General features: G+C 55.5%; 2 protein-coding genes across 2 annotated transcripts in view; one reads left to right on the top strand and one right to left on the bottom strand.

Moving 5' to 3' along the window:
- Nucleotides 1-7,798, top strand: part of DEAF1 (DEAF1 transcription factor) — a 51,389-nt gene extending 43,591 nt beyond the window's left edge. The window contains exons 11-12 of the mRNA XM_024254976.2: nucleotides 596-685; nucleotides 7,379-7,798. Of these exons, the coding sequence (XP_024110744.1) occupies nucleotides 596-685; nucleotides 7,379-7,483 (195 nt within the window). The 3' untranslated portion in view covers nucleotides 7,484-7,798. The remainder of the gene's footprint in view (nucleotides 1-595; nucleotides 686-7,378) is intronic.
- Nucleotides 7,799-9,738: 1,940 nt separating this feature from the next.
- DRD4 (dopamine receptor D4) lies at nucleotides 9,739-14,968 on the bottom strand. The gene is made up of 4 exons (XM_002821327.5): nucleotides 14,684-14,968; nucleotides 12,714-12,826; nucleotides 11,958-12,613; nucleotides 9,739-11,862 (listed from the first exon to the last, which is right to left on the bottom strand). The coding sequence occupies exons 1-4, from the start codon at nucleotides 14,966-14,968 to the stop codon at nucleotides 11,660-11,662; spliced, it is 1,257 nt and encodes a 418-aa protein (XP_002821373.3). The 3' UTR covers nucleotides 9,739-11,659.
- Between the last annotated feature and the right edge of the window lie 6,745 nt (nucleotides 14,969-21,713).

Below are 21,713 nucleotides of genomic sequence, written 5' to 3'. Positions count from 1 at the left end.
ATCCACCCACCTCGGCTGCCCAAAGTCCTGGGATTACAGGTGTGAGCCACTGCTCCCGGCCCATGCTGATCTTCCAGTGAATGAATGTAGGGGGCAAACTGCACTGAGGCCAGTAAAGAGCTGATTCTGGAGGTGACGAGAATGTTCTGAGTAGCACTGGGGCGGAGGTGCAGTCAAGAGTCCAATGGGGGCTGGGCACAGTGGCTCACGCCTGTAATCTCAGCACTTTGGGAGGCCGAGGCAGGTGGATCACGAGGTCAGGGGTTCGAGACCAGCCTGACCAACACGGTGAAACCCCGTCTCTACTAGAAATACAAAAATTAGCTGGGCGTGGTGTCAGGCGCCTATAATCCCAGACTCAGGAGGCTGAGGCAGGAGAATTGCTTGAACCCGGGAGGCGGAAGTTGCAGTGAGCTGAGATCGCGCCACTGCATTCCAGCCTGGGTGACAGAGCGAGACTCCATCTCAAAAAAAAAAAAAAAAGAGTCCAATGGGGAGACCTCGGGGCCTCCCGCCTGCACCTGCCTCTGTCCCTGGCATCTTAGGGGCTCTCCGCAGCCACGTCACTGACCGGCCTGTTGTGTCCTTCTTGCAGCAGTCCTGCGTTAACTGTGGCCGGGAGGCTATGAGCGAGTGCACGGGCTGCCACAAGGTCAACTACTGCTCCACCTTCTGCCAGCGCAAGGTAGGTCTCACCTGCACCACGCTCAGTGCCCCCGCCTCCTCCCTCACTACGAAGACCCCTGGGTGGCCCTCCCTCCCCTTGTGCTCCTGGTGCCACACCTGACTCCCCTCCCTGTCTCTCCCTCTGGGAATCCGGGGCTCCTGCCTGGCTCCGTGAAGACCCTGCGGAAGGCTCACATGTGACATGGCCAGGTAGTGCTCTCATGTGAGGCCCCACAGGTGGTGGCCGGAAACCCTGAGGGCTGCTGGTCAGTGCTTCCCAGCCCTCCACACCCTTGCACAGCCACGCAACAGAGACTATCCACGGTTCCTCTATTATTCAGCCCTCCACACCCCTGCAGAGCCACGTGAGAGAGACTGTCCACAGTTTCTGTTTCCATTATTCAGCCCTCTACACCCCTGCAGAGGCACGTGAGAGACTGTCCACAGTTCCTCTGTTTCTATTATTCAGCCCTCCACACCCCTGCAGAGCCACGCGAGACTGTCCACAGTTCCTCTTTTGTTCAGCCCTCCACACCCCTGCAGAGCCACGCGAGACTGTCCACAGTTCCTCTATGATTCAGCCCTCCACACCCCTGCAGAGCCACGCGAGACTGTCCACAGTTCCTCTGTGATTCAGCCCTCCACACCCCTGCAGAGCCACGCGAGACTGTCCACAGTTCCTCTGTGATTCAGCCCTTCACACCCCTGCAGAGCCACGCGAGACTGTCCACAGTTCCTCTATGGTTCAGCCCTCCACACCCCTGCAGAGCCACGCGAGACTGTCCACAGTTCCTCTATTGTTCAGCCCTCCACACCCCTGCAGAGCCACGCGAGACTGTCCACAGTTCCTCTATGGTTCAGCCCTCCACACCCCTGCAGAGCCACGCGAGACTGTCCACAGTTCCTCTATGGTTCAGCCCTTCACACCCCTGCAGAGCCACGCGAGACTGTCCACAGTTCCTCTATGGTTCAGCCCTCCGCTCCACAGAAATTCAAGAGAAATTTTGTAGGCTACAAACGGTAGTTCAGGATTGTATAACTTTTTCTACCATAATCAGAGTACTTGGGAGCATTTAGTCACTCTTTTTTTTTTTTTTTTTTGAGACAGTCTCATTTTGTTGCCCAGGCTGGAGTGCAGTGGTGCGATCTCGGCTCACTGCAACCTCTGCCGCCCGGGTTCAAGCGATTCTCCTGCCTCAGCCTCCTGAGTAGCTGGGATTACAGGCATGCGCCACCACGACCGGCTAATTTTTGTATTTTTAGTAGAGACGGGGTCTCACCATGTTGGCCCAGCTGGTGTCAAACTCCTGACCTCAGGTGATCCGCCCACCTTGGCCTCCCAAAGTGCTGGGATTTAGAGGCGTCAGCTACTGTTCCCAGCAGCTTTACTAATCTTTTTGATGGTTTTTTTTTCTCATATTTATGAGAGATGCTGGTCTGTATTTTGTCCTGTGATGTCTTTGTTTCATTTTTGAGTCAGGGCAACACTGGCCTTTCAAATCAATTGGGAAATGTGCCCTTCTGCCCTCCTTCTCTATTTTCTTTTTGAGACAGTTTTGTTCTGTAGCCCAGGCTGGAGTGCAGTGGCACGATCTCGGCTCACTGAAACCTCCGCCTCCCGGGTTCAAGTGATTCTCCTACCTCAGCCTCCCGAGTAGCTGGGATTACAGGCATGCACCTCCACCCCCGGGTAATTTTTATGTTTTTAGTAGAGACAGGGTTTCACCATGTTGCCCAGGCTGGTCTCAAACTTCCGGCCTCAAGTGATCTGCCTGCCTCGGCCTCCCAAATTGCTGGGATTACAAGTGTGAGCCACGGCACCCGGCCTGTGTTCCATCTTTATTCAGTTCGAATATTTTATGCAGTTGAAAATATTTGCCGTGTGATTTTTTTCTGTGACCTATGAGTTATTTGGAAGTGTGTGCTGGATTCAGGAGTAGATCTAAAAAAGAAGTAGAAGTATGCTAATTTCAAATATTTCTGGATTTCTTAAATGTACCTTTATAATTAATTTCTACTTTAATTACATTGTAGTTCAAGAACATACTTGGTATTTTTCAGTACCTTTAAATTTACTGAGATTTGTGTTAGGGCCTAGCGTATGGTCTTATCATGGAGAGTGTTGCTTGTATATTCTGCTCTGTTGGGTGGAGTATTAGATAGATATCAGTTAGGTTGGTTGATAGTATTGTTCAACTCTTTCATATTCTCGCTGATTTTCTCTACTTGTTTTACCCCTTATTTAGAGTGAAGTGTTGAACTCTCCAGCTATTACTGTTGAATTATCTGGTTTTGGTTTTTGGTTTTTTTTGAGATGGAGTCTCACTCTGTCGCCCAGGCTGGAGTGCAGTGGCGCCATCTTGGCTCACTGCAAGCTCCGCCTCCTGGGTTCACACCATTCTCCTGCCTCAGACTCCCGAGTAGCTGGGACTACAGGTACCCGCCACCACACCCGGCTAATTTTTTGTATTTTTAGTAGAGACAGGGTTTCACTGTGTTAGCCAGGATGGTCTCGATCTCCTGACCTTGTGATCTGCCCTCCTCAGTCTCCTTTCAAAATGCTGGGATTACAGGTGTGAGCCACCACGCCTGGCCGAATTATCTGTTTTTATCTGCAATTATGCCTGTTTTTGCTTCATTTATTTTGGGACTCTGTTGTTAGGTGCATATATGTTTAGTTTATAATTATTCCTGATGAATTAGCTCTTTTATCATTATAAAACATCCTTCTTTGTCTCAGTACTTTTTTATTTCTTTAATTTTTTTTTTCTTACAGAGATGGGGTCTTACTATGTTGACCAGCCTGGTCTCCATCTCCTGGCTTCAGGCAATCCTCCCATCTCAGCCTCCCAAAGTGCTAGGATTATAGGCATGAGGCACTACACCAGCCAATAGAAGTTTTTATATTAAAATTTATTTTTTCTAGCTGGGCACAGTGGCTCACGCCTGTCATTCCAGCACTTTGGGAGGCTGAGGCAGGTGGATCACCTGTCAGGAGTTTGAGACCAGCTTGGCCAACATGGTAAGACCCCGTCTCTACTAAAAATACAAAAATTAGCTAGGCGTGGTGGCACGTGCCTGTAATCCCAGCTACTAGGGGGGCTGAGGCAGAATTGCTTGAACCTGGGAGGCGGAGGTTGCAGTAAGCCGAGATCACGCCACAGCACTCCAGCCTGGGCGACAAAGGGAGACTCCGTCTCAAAAAAAAAAAAAAAAGGCAGTGATAATTTTAAAAATTCATTATAGAGGACTTGGTATGTACACAGAAGTATACATGAGTTTATGCATGTTATGAAGCCCCAACAGGAATCCCCTGCACCCAGCACCCACCTGAAGAAAGCCAGCCTTGGGGACCAAGCTCAGTGTGATTCAGCCCCTCCTAGGCCTGGGGGCCGTCAGCTGAGGCGTGTTTCTGGCACGTGTGCTCTTTATGCTTTCTCCACACGCGCCTGTAGACAGGGCACCTCTGTAGTCCCCACAGCAGGGCCTGTTCCCCAGGAGGGTCTGGGGGCTCTGGGCATTTTTCCCCACCCAGCCCTGGTGTCCTGCCTGTGGCCTGCTCCCAGCACCGCCTGGATTGAGTCACCTACCTGCTGTGGTGCCAACACTTTCTTTTAATCCTTAACTTTGGAAAATGTGAGACGTGCACATGAGTTGGATCACCCAGGAGAGGCCCGTCACCCTCGCCTGTATCAGCTGCTTTAGCGTCTGCCCTCCTGGCTTGTCCCCCTCTCTCTTTGGGCTGAGGGCTGAGCATTTTAAAGCAAGCCCCACGCATCATTATTTTCATTTGTGAGGCCTGGATCACTGTAAGTCACATTTGGATTGTGTTTTAATTGGATTTTTAGTCACTGTTTTTATGTCATTACTTATTTTTGGTTTTTATTTGTTCGTTTGTTTTTGGTTTTGTTTTCTGTTTTTGAGACAGGGTCTGGCTCTGTTACCCAGGCTGGAGTGCAGTGCGCGATCTCGGCTCACTGCAACCTCCACCTCCCAGGTTCAAGCGATTCTCCTGCCTCAGCCTCCCTAGTAGCTGGGATTACAGGCGCCCGCCACCACGCCCGGCTAATTTTTGTATTTTTAGCAGAAACAGGGTTTCACTATGTTGTTCAGGCTGGTCTTGAACTCCTGACCTCATGATCTGCCTGCCTCGGCCTCCCAAAGTGCTGAGATTACTGGCATGGGCCATGGTACCCAGCCTATTTTAGGTTTTCTATAGACAGGGTCTTGCTTTGTCACCCAGGCTGGAGTCCAGTGGTGCCATCACAGCTCACTACAGCCTTGACCTCCTGGCTCAAGTGATCCTCCTGCCTCTGTCTCCCAAGTAGCTTGGACCACAGGCATGAGCCACCACACCCAGCTAATTTTAAAACATTTTTTTTATATAGAGATAGGGTCTTGCTATGTTGCTCAGGCCGGTCTCCAACCCCTGACCTCAAGTGACCTCGACCTCCCGAAGTCTGTGATGTTGGCTTTTGTCATTTATTTGTATCAGGCACTTTCATTGTTAGCTTCTTGTGAATTTAACCATTTTTTTCTATTTTTCAAAAACTGAAACACTAATTTCTAATTCTGGCTTTTCAGATAATGATTTTTTTTTCAAAAATATTTTAACATTATACTGTAAGAAGCATCACATTGATGTTTAAGATGGAAAAATTTGCTTTAAAAAAGAACTCAGTAGTTCTGATTTTAAAAGTCAACCCTGGGCATTTGCCTCTTTGCTTGAAGAACTTGATGGAAGCTTCTGTAGCTCAGAGTCAACACTGATGTGTGCCCTCTCTCCCTCCATCTGCACAGGCCCCAGGGAGTGGCTCAAACCTGTAGACCAGAGAAGGAAGCCTCTAGAACTCGTGAGGGCCTTGTCCAGGGCCCACATCCTCTCACTGGGGGCAGTTCCCATGAGGGGTGCAGGCCCCTCACCCCACACAGAGTCTGGGCAGGAACCGGAACCCTTCCTGGTTGCCCCAGAGTGGAGGCCGGGGAGGGGTGGGTAGTGGGTCTGCACCCGATGCTGCAGTTTGCTGATGTGTGTGCTTTCATGCTATGTAGATTTATAGTCTATTACCAGGTAATTTTAATTTTTTTTTTTTTTTTTTTGAGACGTAGTCTCACTCTGTTGCCTGGGCTAGAGTGCCGTGGCACAATCTTGGCTCACTGCAACCTCTGCCTCCCAGGTTCAAACGATTCTTGTGCCTCAGCCTCCCAAGTAGCTGAGATTGCAGGTGCGCGTGACCACAGGCAGCTAGTTTTTGTATTTTTAGTAGAGATGGGGTTTTGCCATGTTGGGCAGGCTGGTCTCAAGCTCCTGGCCTCAGGTGATCTGCCCACCTTGGCCTCCCAACGTGATGGGATTGCAGCCGTGAACCACTGCGCCCGGCCTAATTTTGCTTTTTTATTATAATCAGCTGGAATTCTGCCCTCTGGGGAATAACCCTTCACCATTTGGAAGCATTTATTTCTGCTCTGTGTGTTATATGTGTACCTATCACGCCCCCGTGCACAGAGCTGCCTCTGTCTGACGAGGCTGCCTCAGCTTCAGCACCTGGCACTTCCTCTAGAGCTCTGCTCTATTCCGAGGTGCTCGACGTAGCAGGGAGGCGGAGCCTGGTTCTGTGTGCTGACCTCACATGAGCTGTGACTTCTCCCAAGCACCATCCCCCACTTTCTTTCTGCAGAGCCCCTTTGCAGCTATGGGCTGGTTCCAGTTTGCTTTTTCATCTTTGCCATTAAAAACAGAACGGGGGCCGGGCACAGTGGCTCACACCTGTAATCCCAGCACTTTGGGAGGCTGAGGCGGGCGGATCTCCTGAGGACAGGAGTTCGAGACCAGCCTGACCAACATGGTGAAACCCTGTCTCTATTAAAAATGCAAAACATTAGCCAGATGTGGTGGCGTGCACCTGTAATCTCAGCTACTAGGGAGGCTGAGGCAAGAGAATTGCTTGAACCCAGGAGGCAGAGGTCGTGGTGAGCCAAGATTGCGCGTTACACTCCGGCCTGGGAAACGAGCGAAACTCTGTCCCAAAAACAACAAAAAAACCCCCACAGAACTTGATCGTAATTTACATATGTAATATTTACACATTTAAATGTTTTTCTGCATGTGTGATATTTTTTGTTTACATCCCTAACACAAAACAACTGGTTTGGAGAGTCTTACCCTGGTTTGTTGTTTGACTTTTTTTTTTTTTTTTTTTTTGATATGGAGTTGTTCTGTCACCCGGGCTGGAGTGCAGTGGCACCATCCCTAACCTCCGCCTCCCAGGTTCAAGCAGTTCTCCTGCCTCAGCCTCCCGAGTAGCTGGGATCAGAGGTGCCTGCCACCATGCCCAGCTAATTTTTGTATTTTTAGTAGATATGGGGTTTCACCATGTTGGCCAGGCTGGTCTTGAACTCCTGACCTCAGGGGATCCACCCGCCTGGGCCTCCCAAAGTGTTGGGATTACAGCGTGAGCCACCATGCCCCGCCTGTTGTTTGCCTTTTGATCCGATTCCTCAAACCAAGAGAGTGTGGGGAAGGCTGTATTGGAGCAGAGACCAACAGAGTATGGGCGCACGGGGGCTGGGGTGGGCATTCTCAGCACCCCCAGGTGAGCTCACAGAGGGCTGCACCCTCTGGGGTGAGGAGCCTGGGGTCTGCCTTGGGGACCCTGCCCAGACCCTGCTCCACCCACTGACCCTGCTGACATGGGTGTGTCCTCCCTTCCAGGACTGGAAAGATCACCAGCACATATGCGGCCAGTCAGCAGCTGTCACTGTCCAGGCAGACGAAGTCCACGTGGCTGAAAGCGTGATGGAGAAGGTGACCGTGTGAGGCTCCGTCGGCCGCCCTGGGAGCTGGGGCCCCTCGCACTCCTGTGAGGCTTTTGCAGGTCGAAGGTCCCCCTGAGGACTCTGGGGGGACGTTGAGAAGAGGGGTGTGGGAAGGTAAAGAAACTTGCTGGACAAGTTATTAACACACTTTAAGCGAATGGTGCCCTGGGGAGCGGACTCCCCCCGCCCGGGCCCCCTGCCCGCTCGCGGACAGATTTTTTATCCCTGGGATCATGAGCGTCCGGTCTTGCCCACAGGGCCTGTGCTGCGACGCATGTACATACGTGTTGTGTCTGTCAATAAAGTGTAAATAAGGTCTCCTGCCCCACACGGCCGGCTGCAGTGCCAGCCCTCGGGGGGGTTTCTTCCCCTTCCTCCTACTGCTCAGGTGGGAAAACCAAGCCCACCGCACCTCCGGTGCACGGGGCAGCGAGGCCAGGCCGGAGCCCTGGCGTCTGGTGGCTCGTGTAGTCCAGGAGGTCTTCATTCCTTCTGTTCTATGAGAACCTCGTGGCTGCTGGGGGGTGCAGCAGGCCTATGGCCCTTCCCGCCAGGTTTCTGGGCGCATGGTGCCCTCCTGTGCCCAGGCTGCTTGAGTGAGCCCGACGGCCCAGCAGAGCCTGTTCAGTCCACGTGGACAGCTCGGTGGCCTCGGTCCAGGGATCCACATGCAGAGCCTCATGGCCTCCTGGTCTCGCCCTTGTTTCTCATGGTCCTGGCACCAGGTGGAGGAGAAAGGGCTGAAGCCTGCGGGGGACACAAGGGGGCACGTCCAGCGTGTTTGGGCACTGGGCTGGGCCTGAACATGGGACCCACCTGCCCTCCTGATCGAGAGCACTGCTGGAGCAGCATCACTCTTGTTCTGGAAGCTTCTGCCCTCATGGCCTGTGTTCTCTGCACACAGAAGGCTCCACGGCTGTGGCTGCATTGGGGCGAGAAAGTACAGACTCAGCAATAGCTCAGCAGGCACCTGGGGTGGGCTGGCAGCGCCAGGAGGAACCTGCACCAGCGATTCTGATGTTTGCCTCTGAAGCGCTTTCTGCACCAGCTGGAGCTGAGCCTGAGAGGTGGCCAAAGCCCCCTTGGAAGGGGCTGTGTACTGGAGCAGGGCTCACTGGCTTTGTGGGCCCTGCAGAGGCCCCCCCATATTTTGAGTCTCTGGGTTTCTCGGGACCACCTGGTTTATTCTGGTTTTCTTTTTTTTTTTAATTTGAGACAGAGTCTCACCCTGTCACCCAGGCTGGAGTGCCATGGCACAATCTTGGCTCACTGCAACCTCCGCCTCCCGGGTTCAAGCGATTCTCCTGCCTCAGCCTCCTGAGTAGCTGGGATTATAGGTGGCCACCACCACACCCAGCTAGTTTAGGGATTTTTAGTAGAGACGGGGTTTCTCCGTGTTGGCCAGGCTGGTCTCGAACTCCTGTCCTCAGGTGATCCACCCACCTCGACCTCCCAAAGTGCTGGGATTACAGGTGTGAGCCACCGCCCTGGCCTATTTACTTAGTAAAGTCTCTGCCCAGCCGGGCGAAGCCCTCACTGATGTTTCATCATCCTGCTCAGGCACACCCGGTGCTGCACCGTTGGTGCTGCCAGTGAGCAGTGGAGGCTGGAAAACGTGTCTGGCCTGCTGCAGGACGCACTCTAGATGCTGCACCTCACCCCACCTGTCCCTCCTGTCCCTCACCCTGCCTGCCCCTCACCCTGCCTGTCCCTCCTGCCCCTCACCCGCCTGTCCCTCACCCCGCCTGTTCCTCACCCCGCCTGCCCCTCACCCCGCCTGCCCCTCACCCTGCCTGTCCCTCACCCCGCCTGCCCCTCACCCCACCTGTCCCTCCTGTCCCTCACCCTGCCTGTCCCTCACCCTGCCTGTCCCTCCTGTCCCTCACCCGCCTGTCCCTCACCCCGCCTGTTCCTCACCCCGCCTGCCCCTCACCCTGCCTGTCCCTCCTGCCCCTCACCCTGCCTGTCCCTCACCCCGCCTGCCCCTCACCCCACCTGTCCCTCCTGTCCCTCACCCCGCCTGCTCCTCATCCCACCTGTCCCTCCTGCCTCCCCACAAGATGCTGTCCCTCCTGTCCCTCACCCCTCCTGGCCCTTCCTCTGAGACTCTACAATGAGTGGCTTTTCGTCCAACCCAGCAGGGTCCGCCATTGCTGCAAGGTGGAGGCATCTCAGAGGCCCTGCTTGGCCTCGCCCTGTCCAGGCAGGTGGGCCGTGGGTTGACCTCCATGAGGCAGCAGGGCTGGGCCTGCTCCTTTGGGTTTTAACCAACATAAAAGTGGCAGGGAATTGAGGACCTGCACCTCTTAAGAATAATCCCCCAAAGCTGAGAACACCAGCATCTCTGCAGAGAGCACAGCCGCAGGAAGTAGCTGAACACCCGCCTGGTTGGGGAGGCACCGTGGGAGCCCCCGGCACAGTGACCCCCGCCAGCAGTGATGCCACCTGGCTTCCTGCGACCAGGCCCTGCAGGAATGGAGTGGGGGTATTCCCTGGAATTGTGGAGGAAACTTACTCTTCCCCGATTTTCCGTAAAACGGAAGCCAGAGCACCACGCATCTGTTGGGATCCCAGGTTTCCACAGCTCCTCCTTTCCAAGCCTGGGAGGCTGATGGTCAGAGGTCGCCCTACCCCAGCGCTGTCAGGACCCCCAGATGCGTGTGCACCTCTCATGGCCCCCAGCGCTGTCAGTGAGGCACGTGTGGGGCTGTGGGTCCTGAGACAAAGCTGGCGGGAGCCCCTCCTTTATTCTCGTGGGTGTCTGACAGGAATCCACTGTGACTCAGTCTGTTCTGGGGGTGACGGACAGGCTGGTCCTGGGAAGTAGGTAGTCAGCGAAAGTGTCCTGGAGGAGGCAGCCGCTGAGGCCACGATGGGAGCACGTGATCACCAGACGGGACGGGGCAGCCGCGCTAAAGTAGTAATTGGGCTTGGTCCTTTCTCCACCCAATACTTCTTTTCTTTTCTTTTTTAAGACAGGGTCTCACTCCGTCACCCAGGCTGGAGTGCAGTGGCACGATCTCGGCTCACTGCAGCCTTGACCCCCTAGCTTTAAGGGATCCTCCTGCCTCAGCCTCCCGAGTAGCTCGGATTACAGGCGTGACCACCGCACCCAGCCTGCACAGCCCACAGTCTGTCAGTGTTCAGATGGGAGCCTGGCACCCTGACTGGCCGCCCTGGCTGCAAACGCCGCATCCCCAGCACAGGAAAGTTCCAGCCAGCAGGACTGGGAGGCGGAGGGCTCCCCATTTCTCCCACAACCTGGGCCTGGGAGAGAGCTGGATCCAGTCCAGCGTAGGCTGTTCCTGCATGGAGGGCCCTGGGAGCCGCCCCTTCTCCCCCAGGGTCAGGGGTTGCACTGTGGTTGATGGAACCAGGCAGCTCAGTGCAGACAGGCAGCTTGGGTCGCTCTGTCCACCCTCTGGCCCCGCTGCCTCCTCGCTGCTCCCACCCCTTGGCCCAGTCACATGGGTGGACGCTGGGCAGAGGTTGGCTGGGCACCAGGGGTGACTGAGCACAGAGCTCCCTCCAGGGAAGCCACTTGGTGGGGCCCCACCCATCACCACAGGCTCCTTGCTGTGGGGCTTGGGGCATCCTCTGGCCAGGGACTGGCAGGAAGCTATGCTCTGGCCTCAAGGCAGCTTCTAAAATGATAGGTTGGGCTCCCCTGCTGGGGTCTGCTGGGGCAGCAGAGCCTGGAGCCCCCTGTGCCTGGTTCTCAGAGGTGGGTGTTGGCCTGGGCAGGGCCTGGCGGCTGACACCCCCCAACCCCACCTCTCCCCATTCGTTTCTTCCCATTGGAACTGGGCTTCCCCAGGAGACACCTTGCCCTGCTCGGTGCTGTTTCCTCTCCCCTGCAGAGAGGGGAGGCTGGGCCTGAGTGCTGCCGAACTGAGTGGCTCTCAGGGGACCCTTCCTCCCTCACCCTGAGCAGGCGGCCGGTTTGGTGGGGTCTGCTCTGTGGGCTTCCTTGGTGGGAAGGAAGAGGTTAACTGGCTGGGGGGCCTGAGGCCACTGGGGCAGAAACCCCTCTTCCCCCCTCCCCATCAACCCCCAGGAGCCTTCACAGCTGAGTTTGGGAAGGAATTTGTTTAATTAACGTACAAAAGCGCCCTCCCCATCTCCTTGGTCCCTGAGGCCTGGCCATCAGGCCTGGGGGCGTCCGGGGGTGCCCGGCTCAGCAGCAGGCACGCAGGGCCTTGCGGAAGACGTTGCGGAACTCGGCGTTGAAGACAGTGTAGATGACGGGGTTGAGGGCGCTGTTGACGTAGCCCAGCCAGGTGACGGCGCTGACCAGCCGCGGGGGCACGGAGCAGGCAGGACACAGCGCCTGCGTGATGTGCACCACGAAGAAGGGCGTCCAGCACAGCAGGAAGGCCCCTGGGGGCGCCGAGAGCCGTGTTAGCGCCCCCCGCCCATCCGCGCCTCGTACTCCTCCCCTCCTCTCCCCCCTGCCCCCCAGGACAGGAACCCACCGACCACCACCGGCAGGACCCTCATGGCCTTGCGCTCCCGGCCGGTGATCTTGGCACGCCGCCTCCCGCGAGTCTGCGGTGGAGTCTGGGGTGGGAGCGCGGCGGCTCTGACGGCGTCGGGGGGCGCACAGTTGCCGCAGGGGTCCGGGGGGAGGCCGGGCGCGGGGGGCGTACAGTCGGGGCCGCAGGGACCCCGGGGAAGGCCGGGCGCTGGGGACGCGCAGTTGGGGCTACAGGGACCCTGGGGAAGGCGGGGCGCGGGGGGCGCACAGTCAGGGCCGCAGGGGTCCTGGGGGAGGCGGGGCGCGGGGGGCGTGGGGGAAGGCGGGCCGGGGCCGCTGGGTCGGCGGGGCGCGCGGCCGTGCAGCTTGGCGCGACGTGCCACCTCCCAGCGCTGCAGGCCGCGGAACGTGGCCCAGTAGAGCAGCAGCATGAGCGGGCAGGGCAGGAAGAAGGAGCACACGGACGAGTAGACCACGTAGTCGCGGTCCTCCAGGCGGCACACGGCGGGGTCGCGGCCGCGCACGTCGTTGAGGCCGCACAGTATGGGCGCCGCCACCGCCGCGGACAGCAGCCACGTGGCGCCGATGAGCAGCAGCTGCCGGCGGCTCCCACCCTGCCGGTTGTAGCGCAGCGGCACGGCCACAGCCACGAACCTGCGAGGAGCGCCGAGGGGGCGCCGGACAGCGCGGAGGCCGCGGTGAGGGCGGCGGCGGCGGGAGGGGCGCGGGGGCGCGGGCGGGGAGGGCGGCGCACCTGTCTACGCTGATGGCGCACAGGTTGAAGATGGAGGCGGTGCACAGCATGACGTCCATGGCCATGAGGGCGTCGCACAGGCGGGGGCTCAGCAGCCACGCGCCACCCTGGACCTGCGCGGCGACACCACAGGCCCTGAGGTTTCCCAGCCACCGCGGGCCCTTGTGACCCCCACTCTTACAGGTAGTTCCAGGGCTGAATATGGAGAAGGGGGCCCGGCTGTGAGCCAGAGGCGCGGGCAGGGAAACACCCCTTCCCCACTCAGATCTCCCTGTTTTGAGTTAGGGTCTCGCTGTGTCACCGCGGCTGGAGTGCTGTGGCTCCATCACGGCTCACTGTAGCCTGGAACTCCTGAGCTCAAGCGATCCTCCCACCTCAGTCTCCAGAGTAGCTGGGACTACAGCCGCGCGCCACCACCCCCGGCTGATTTGTTTTGTTTTTCTTTTTGTTTTTTTTTTGAGACGGAGTTTCGCTCTTGTTGCCCAGGCTGGAGTGCAGTGGCGCGATCTCAACTCACTGCAACCTCCGCCTCCCAGGTTTAAGCGATTCTCCTGCCTCAGCTCCCCCGAATAGCTGGGACAACAGCCGCAGCCACCACCCGCGGCTGATATTTTAATTTTTTGTAGAGACCGGGCCTGGTATGTTTCCCAGGCTGGTCTCAAACTCTTGGGCTCAAGCTGTCCTCCTGCCTTGGCCTCCCAAAGTCCTGGGATTACAGGCGTGAGCCACCACTCTGGCCTTGGTCTCCCGTTTGTTACAGACATGAGAACGGCCTGGGGAATTCCCTGGGGGCGGGCCTGATGTCATCAGGCTCAAGGGGAGCCCCCCCTCCCCAGCCTGGGGTAGGCAGGGTCCCCGCTGGGCCTAGATGTGAAGCTGGCTGCTCTGTCCCTCAGGGCATAAGCCAGCCTGTCTGGTGAAGTTCTCTGTGGGAGACTCGGGCGCGTTAATTCATTTCTGTTTCGTCATCTGTAAGACGAGGGTGATGATAGTATCCACATCATAATTGAAGATAAATTATAATTAAAAATATGAAGACCGTGCCCAGTGCCCAGCGTAGGACTCCACGTAGAGTGACTCTCTCCAAGGGCAAAGGAGCAGGCAGCCCCTCTAATCCCTTCCCGCCGATTTGGGAAGATTAGGAGCTTAAACGTCGTCACTGTGACGTCTGCGGCTCGAAAGGAGCACAGGTCATGCGTGCCCCAGCCGCCTGGACTCACCGTGTCCATCAAGGGGAAACCCCGAGTCCCCCCTCCCCCACAGTCCGGGACACCGCGTCCCCAGCTCAGCCCTAAGCTGCTTTTCTCTGGCCGCAGAGGGGCTGGCACCAAGGCCGACCCACTCGAGGGCCAGACCTGGTGTGGAGTGTGGGCTCCATCCCCCGATTCCCCCTCCGGCTTCCCCTCAGGGTTCTCAGCAGGGGCCTGGCCCCCACACACCCTCCCCTCCCCTGGGTTCTGTCCAGCCCAGGTCTCCCCTGCGAGCTGTGAGCCTCCTTCTGGGAGTGTGCCAGCATCTGCACTAGGTGTGCGTGGTGGGCAGTGGATGTGGCCGTGTGCAGTGTGTGTGTGTCCCACGGCAGCCAGGGGGCTGAGCCTGCATCTGCTTGTCTGTCCAGCTGGCTGCCCTGGGGGGTGAAATCCAGCTACGGAGGGAACTGGGCTTGAGAAAGTCGCCTGTTTCTGCGGTCCCTGGATCGAAGGACAGGCATCTCCTGGATAGCAGACGCCAAGACAGAGGGGCAAGGAGGAGAGGAACGAGGGTCGGGGGACAGACAGCGCAGCGGGTGGAAGGTCGCGAGGTGGCGGCGGTGGGTGTAGCGCCGAGGTACAAGGCGCAGCGCCCCTGCCGCCGCCCCAGCTGGAAGCTCCGGAGCAGAAAGGGGCCGGGTCGCGCCGGGTCCTCCTTAGGGACAGGGACGGGGAACCGAGGAGCAGGTGAGGATGCTCGTGCGGCCGGACGCGGCTCACCTCGGAGTAGACGAAGAGCGGCAGCACCAGGAGAGCGAGTAGGAGGTCGGCGGCCGCCAGGCTCACGATGAAGGAGTTGGTGGGCGTCTGCAGGGCGCGCTCGGTGGCCACGCTCACGCACACGAGCGAGTTCCCCGCGAGCACCGCGCCGATGAGCAGCACGCCCCCCACCAGCGCCGCCGCGCCTTGCCCAGCCAGCCCCGCAGATGCCCCCGCAGCCGCCCCCGCGTCCGGCCCAAGCCCAGCCAGCAGCCAGTCCTCGTCCGCGGTGCTGCGGTTCCCCATGGCGCGCCGGCCCCACGCGCCCGGGCGGGCGCTGAGCACCGCAGACAGCGCCGGCCCGCAAGCCGGGGAGTCCCTCCCCTCGGGCACGCCCCTGCCGGACCCTGGTCCCGCCCCCGACACGACCCGGCTCAGGGGGGCCCCTGCGGCGCTCCACCGTGCACCCAGTATTTGCTCATCTTGGAATTTTGCGCAGGTAGAGACGGGCAGGTGGACGAATGCGGCGGCCCAAAGAGACGGGAATGAAGCGAGGTGGTGGCCACGGGCGGGCCAGCATCGCCCGGCGCCGAGCGCGGTCAGCAACCCGAGAAACCGACACGGATGGAGGGGCGGCCAGACCAGGCCCTGAAGCGCGCGGGCATCGACGCCAGCGCCATCCTGCCCGGCCCGTGCGTGCGTCCCGGCCCTCGGGCGCTCCACCTAGTCCACTTGGTATCTGGGAAAACGTCCCTCCCAGGCCCGTTCCGCCAGACGCAGAAAGACCTGAGCTCAGGCTCTGCCCGCCTTCCCCGCGGACTCGCCTCGACCTCGCGCGCACCCTCCACGCCCGCTCCTCCTGCCCCGGACTCTGCGCCCGACTCAACCGCCGACCCTAGCTCATACCGCCACCCCCCAGCAGCCTCTGGTCCTCAGCCCCCGCGACCACCACGGTCAGCCGCGGCCCCACCCGTTGCACAGTTGGTCCTCGCGTGGCCGCCTCTGAAACTGGGCTAGCACCTCCCCACCGACCCTCCACCCCCGGGCGGACAGCTGAGCGGTCGACCCCGCTCCCTCCTCCATTCCCTCCGGCCCAAGACCCTGAGCTAGGTAGGCGCCCCTCTGACCCTGGGCAGGGGGTCCCGGGACCAGACAGTAGGTTCAGCTCGCGAGGAGGCAAGGAGAAAGACAGGACAGGCCCTGGCAGGTTCCAAACGTGCAGAAGAGAAAGTGCTTGCAAAGCGCAGCAGAGAATTCAATGGACTTTTCATCAAAGAGGGGCAACCTGTGACCCGAGAGGTATTTTCTGTAGTCTGTCACTAAGGGGACCTAGAAGACACCAAAAGGGGGCACCACTCCGTGGGACCCCAGGCGGTGCACATCCTGATGCTCTTGTCTTTGTTTCTGGGAGGCCTGGAGTGGAGGGGCCGTGCCAGGAATTGAGGCCCCTGACCTCAAAGGTCTGGAGGACACGGGCTAGACGGAGGCGCTGACAGGGTGTGCGTTAAAGGGAGACATGAGGGCTCTGAAAAGGAGCAGGCACTGTGAGCGTCACAGGGACAGGTGTGCACAGGCATCAGGTACGTCCGCAGCCAGGCTCAGTCCCTCTTGTGCAGATCAGTCTGCCACCCTTGTGAACCCTTGAGCAAAAGAAGTCACAGAAGAGACTGGGACAGTGGAAGTTTCTTCTCCCAGGATGGAAACGGGGAGGGTGGCCCTGGGGTCTCCCGCTGGGCGCCAAACGGTGAGTCCAGCCCAGCCTCTGGTCGGCTTAGAGTTCCTTCAAGTGGCCCCCAAGATGTCTGCAACCACCAAGAGTGAAAACAAAGCTAGGTGGAGAAAGGATGTTGGCAGTACACATCTCTGATACACAGATCCAGAAACAATGGAAACAATGAGAAAAGACAGACAACCCCAATTTCTTTTTTTTTTTGAGACAGAGTTTCACTCTTATCACCCAGGCTGGAGTGCAGCAGCACAATCTTGGCTCACTGCAACCTCCGTCTCCCGGGTTCAAGGGATTCTCCTGCCTCAGCCTTCTGAGTAGCTGGGATTATAGGCACCCACCACCACGCCTGGCTAATTTTTTTGTATTTTTAGTAGAGATGGGGTTTCATCATATTGGCCAAGCTGGTCTCCAACCCCTGACCTCAGATGATCCACCTGCCTAAGCTTCCTAAAGTGCTGGGATTACAGGTGTGAGCCACTGCCCCCAGCCTATACTAAACTTCTGTTGTTTATCTGAAAATCAAATGTAACTGGATGTGATCACATCTCACTGCAATTATGGCTCACTGCAGCCTCAATCTCCCGGGCTCAAGTGATCCTCTGGCCTCAGCCTCCTGTACAACTGAGACCACAGATGCGTGGTGCCACACCCAACTAATTTTCTTATGTTTTGTAGAGAGAGGGTCTCGCCATGTTAGCCCAGCTGGTCTCAAACTCCTGGGCTCAAATGATCCTCCCACTTCAGCCTCTCAAAGTGCTGCGATTACAGGCATGAACCACACAGCCAGCCTAAACAATTTTTAATAAGGACCTCCACTCATCCCTTACACATTAAAAAATTAACACAAATATGCTGTCAAGAGAATCAAAAAATATCGGGAAACGATATTTGCAAATGGCCACATCTGGCAATGTTTTTTCCATTTTAGTGTAGTAGGACGTCGTTGATTTTCCTGATGGCGACTCGTGTTTGACCACTTTTCCCATGTGCCTGTTAACTGTCAGCATGCCCTCTTCTGGAATGTGCCTGTTAACTGTCAGCATGCCCTCTTCTGGAATGTGCCTGTTAAAAATCTTTGCTTTTGTTAAAAATTGGGTTGTCTACGCCAGGCGCCGTGGCTCACACCTGTAATCCCAGCACGTTGGGAGGCCGAGTGGGGTGGATCACCAGGTCAGGAGTTCAAGACCAGCCTGGCCAACATGGTGAAACCCCGTCTCTACTAAAAATACAAATAATTGGCCAGGCGCGGTGGCTCACGCCTGTAATCCCAGCACTTTGGGAGGCCGAGGCGGGCGGATCACAAGGTCAGGAGATCGAGACCATCCTGGCTAACACGGCGAAACCCCGTCTCTACTAAAAATACAAAAAATTAGCCGGGCGTGGTGGCAGGCGCCTGTAGTCCCAGCTACTCGGGAGGCTGAGGCAAGGGAATGGCGGGAACCTGGGAGGCAGAGCTTGCAGTGAGCCGAGATCACACCACTGCACTCCAGCCTGGGCGACAGAGCGAGACTCCATCTCAAAATAAATAAATAAATAAATAAAAATAAATAAATAAAAATAAAAAATAGAAACACATTTTTTTAAAAAAATTAGCAATCATATATATATCCAGCAAATGGCTTGTATACAAAAAATATTAATAATTCTCAAAACTCAACAGTAATGACATCACAAAAAGAAAATTCCAAATGAGTATCCTTTATGAATATAGATGCAAAAGTCCTCAAAAAACGAGCAAACACAGTCCCTTTTAAAGTGCTGCCTGCCAGAAAAGCAGCATTTTTTTTTTTTTTTTTTTTTGAGATGGAGTCTCGCTCTGTCACCCAGGGCTGGAGTGCAGTGGTGCGATCTCGGCTCACCACAACCTCCGCCTCCCGGGTTCACGCCATTCTCCTGCCTCAGCCTCCCGAACAGCTGGAACTACAGGCGCCCGCCACCACGCCTGGCTAATTTTGGTATTTTTAGTAGAGACAGGGTTTCACTATGTTGGTCAGGCTGGTCTCAAACTCCTGACCTCATGATCCGCCCACTTTGGCCTCCCAAAGTGCTGGGATTACAGGCGTGAGCCACGGTGCCCGGCCAAAAAACAGCATTTTTTAAAGCATTATGCGCCATAACCCAGTGGGATTTATCCCAGGAACGCAAGGGTGAGTGAACAGACGAAATTCAATGTCATACAACCCATTAACAGAAAGAAGAAAAACCCACGCGATCATCTCAACTGATGCAGAAAAAACATTTCATAAAATTCAAAACCCTTTCATGATAATAAGACTCAATAAACTAGGAATAGAAACAAACTTCATCAGGCCGGGAGCCGTGACTCACGCCTGTAATCCCAGCACTTTGGAAGGCCGAGGCGGGTGGATCACTTGAGATCAGGAGTTCAAGACCAGATGCCCAACGTGTTGAAATCCCATCTCCACTAAAAATACAAAAATTAAAATTAGTTGGGCATGGTGGTGCACACCTATAGTCCCAGCTACTCAGGAGGCTGAGACGTGAGAATTATGTGAATCCAGGAGGTGGAGGCTGCAGTGAGATGACATCGCACCACTGCACTCCACCCTGAACGACAGAGGAAGACTGTCTCAAACAAACAAAAAACAAATGCAGCAACATCATACACAATGGTGAGAAACAAAAAGCCTTTGAAAGAGACAAGGATACCCACTGCTGCTGCTTCTGCTCAACATTGTTCTGGACGTTCTAGCCAGAGCATTAATCAAGAAAAATAAATTATAGGTATCCAAAATTGGAAAACTATTTCTACCTGCAGATGACATGGTCTTAGGTATAGAAGATCCTCCAAAACAGGCCAGGCTCGGTGGCTCAAGCCTGTAATCCCAGCATTTTGGGAGGTCGAGGCGGGTGGATCACCTGAGACCTGGAGTTGGAGACCAGCCTGGCCAACAAGGTTAAACCCCGTCTCTACTAAAAATACAAAAATTAGTCAGGCGTGGCAGGTGCCTGTAATCCCAGCTACTTGGGAGGCTGAGGCAGGAGAATAGCTTGAACCCGGGAGGCGGAGGTTGCAGTGAGCTGAGATCAGGTCAGTGCACTCCAGCCTGGGCAACAGAGTGAGATTCCATCTCTAAAATAAATACATAAATAAATAAATATTTTTAAAAAATACAAAAATTAGGGGGTGTGGTGGTGCATGCCTGTATTCCCACTACTTAGGAGGCTGAGGCAGGAGAATCACTTAAACCTGGGAGGCAGAGGTTGCAGTGAGCCGAGATCGTGTACTGCACTCCAGCCTGGGCAACAGAACGAGATTCTATCTCAAGCAAACAAACAAACAAACAAACACAATAAATACAAGGTAGAAATAAACCAAATGTCCTCAGCAGGTGAATGGATGAACCAAATGCAGTGTGATTTTTCTATTAAAATGAATGAAATTCTGGGGCCAAGCGCGGTGGCTCCTGCGTGTAATCCCAGCACTTTGGGAGGCTGAGGCGGGCAGATCACCTGAGGTCAGGAGTTCAAGACCAGCCTGACCAATATGGCAAAACCCCGCCTCTATGAAAAATACACAATTAGCCGGGCATGGTGGTGCATGCCTGTAATCCCAGCAACTCCGGAGGCTGAGGCAGGAGAATTGCTTAAACCCAGGAGGCGGAAGTTGCACTGGGCCGAGACTGCGCCACTGCACTCCAGTCTGGGCAACAAGAGTGAAACTCCGTCTCAAAACAAATAAATAAAAATAAAGAAAGAAATAAAAACAGTGACCAGGGTCTTGCTATGTTTCCCAGGCTGGTCTCGAACTCCTGGCCTCAAACCATCCTTCTGCCTCACCGTCTCAAGTAGCCGAGACCACAGGCATGCACCACCATGCCCAGCTTTTAGGATTTTATTGGTATGAAATACCCAGAACAGGCAGATCCACAGAGAAAGAAAGTAAATTCATTGTTACTCAGGAGCTGAAGGGATGGGGGAAGGGGAGGTAAATGCTTTATGGATTTGAGGTTTTCCATCTGGGGAGTAAAAAGTTCTGGAACTAAACAGCGGTGCTGGTTGTATAATTCCGTGACTGTACTAAGTATCACTTCATACTTTAAAATAGCTAAAATGGTAAGTTTCATGTTATGCATATTTTCCCACAATAAAAAAAAAAAAAACTCAGCAGTAGAGAATAATTTAAAAACGGGCAAGCGATGTGAAGATACATTTAACCCATGACAACACGCAAATGGAAACAAGCACCTGGAAAGAGGTTCGGAATCACCCGCCACTGGGGAAATGCAACTAAGACCACAAGGAGGTGTTGCCGCAGAGAGAATGGCTGAAGGTTAAAAATAGCGACTGCAGGGATGTTGACAGTGTGCAGAGAAAGTGAGGCTGGGCGCTGTGGCTCATGCCTGTAATCCCAGTGCTTTGGAAGGCCGAGGCAGGTGGATCACTTGAGGTCAGGAGTTTGAGACCAGCCTGGGCAACATGGTGAAACCCTGTCCCTACTAAAAATATAAAAATTAGCCAGTCATAGTGGCAGGCACCTATAATCCCAGCTACTTGGAGGGCTGAGGCACAAGAATTGCTTGAAACTGGGAGGTGGAGGTTGCAGTGAGCCGAGATGGCCCCATGGCACTCCAGCCTGAGTGACAGAACGAGACTCCATCGAAAGAAGAAAGGGAGGGAGGGAGGGAGAGAAGGAAGGAAGGAAGGAAAAAGAAAGAAAGAGAAAGAAAGAAAGAAAGGAAAAGAAAAGAAAAAAGAAAGAAAGAAAAGAAAGAAAGAAAAGAAAGAGAAAGTTAAGTCCCACACTGCTGACGGGGCTGTGAAATGATGCAAACGCTGGGGTAAATATTGTGGCTGATTTAACAGACGGATACAGTGCATGGCTCGCAACCACAGCAGAACATCAAAGGGCTTGACAAGGCCATTTCTCCCTCCACTCCATGATGTATAAATGGCTCACAGACACTTGAGAAGATGCTCCACATCGCTGGTCATTAGGGAGATGCAAATCAAAACCGCAGCGCGACACCACATTGCACCCACCGGCATCGTTAGTACACGACAAACAAAAAGCCACAAAGTAGCAAGTGTTGGTGACAAGAGCCGTGTCCCTGCTGCGCTGCTGGGAAGACAGTTTGGCGTTTCCTCAGAATATTTAACACATAATTACTCTGTCACCCAGCAATTCTCTCATAACTATACCCCCAGAACGCTTGAAAACGGGATCGGGAAGGGCCGTTTGCACACCCACGGTCACAGCAGCGTTATTCGCCGTCGCCCCAAAGGGGAGGCAGCACAGGTGTCCACGAAGAGGCCCACAGATGAGGACGCGGTCGATGTGGTCCCTGCACACAGCGGGCA

Source organism: Pongo abelii, chromosome 9 (genome assembly GCF_028885655.2).
Source record: "Pongo abelii isolate AG06213 chromosome 9, NHGRI_mPonAbe1-v2.0_pri, whole genome shotgun sequence".
Lineage (NCBI taxonomy): Eukaryota > Metazoa > Chordata > Mammalia > Primates > Hominidae > Pongo > Pongo abelii.
This window is presented reverse-complemented; position numbering and strand designations above follow the sequence as displayed.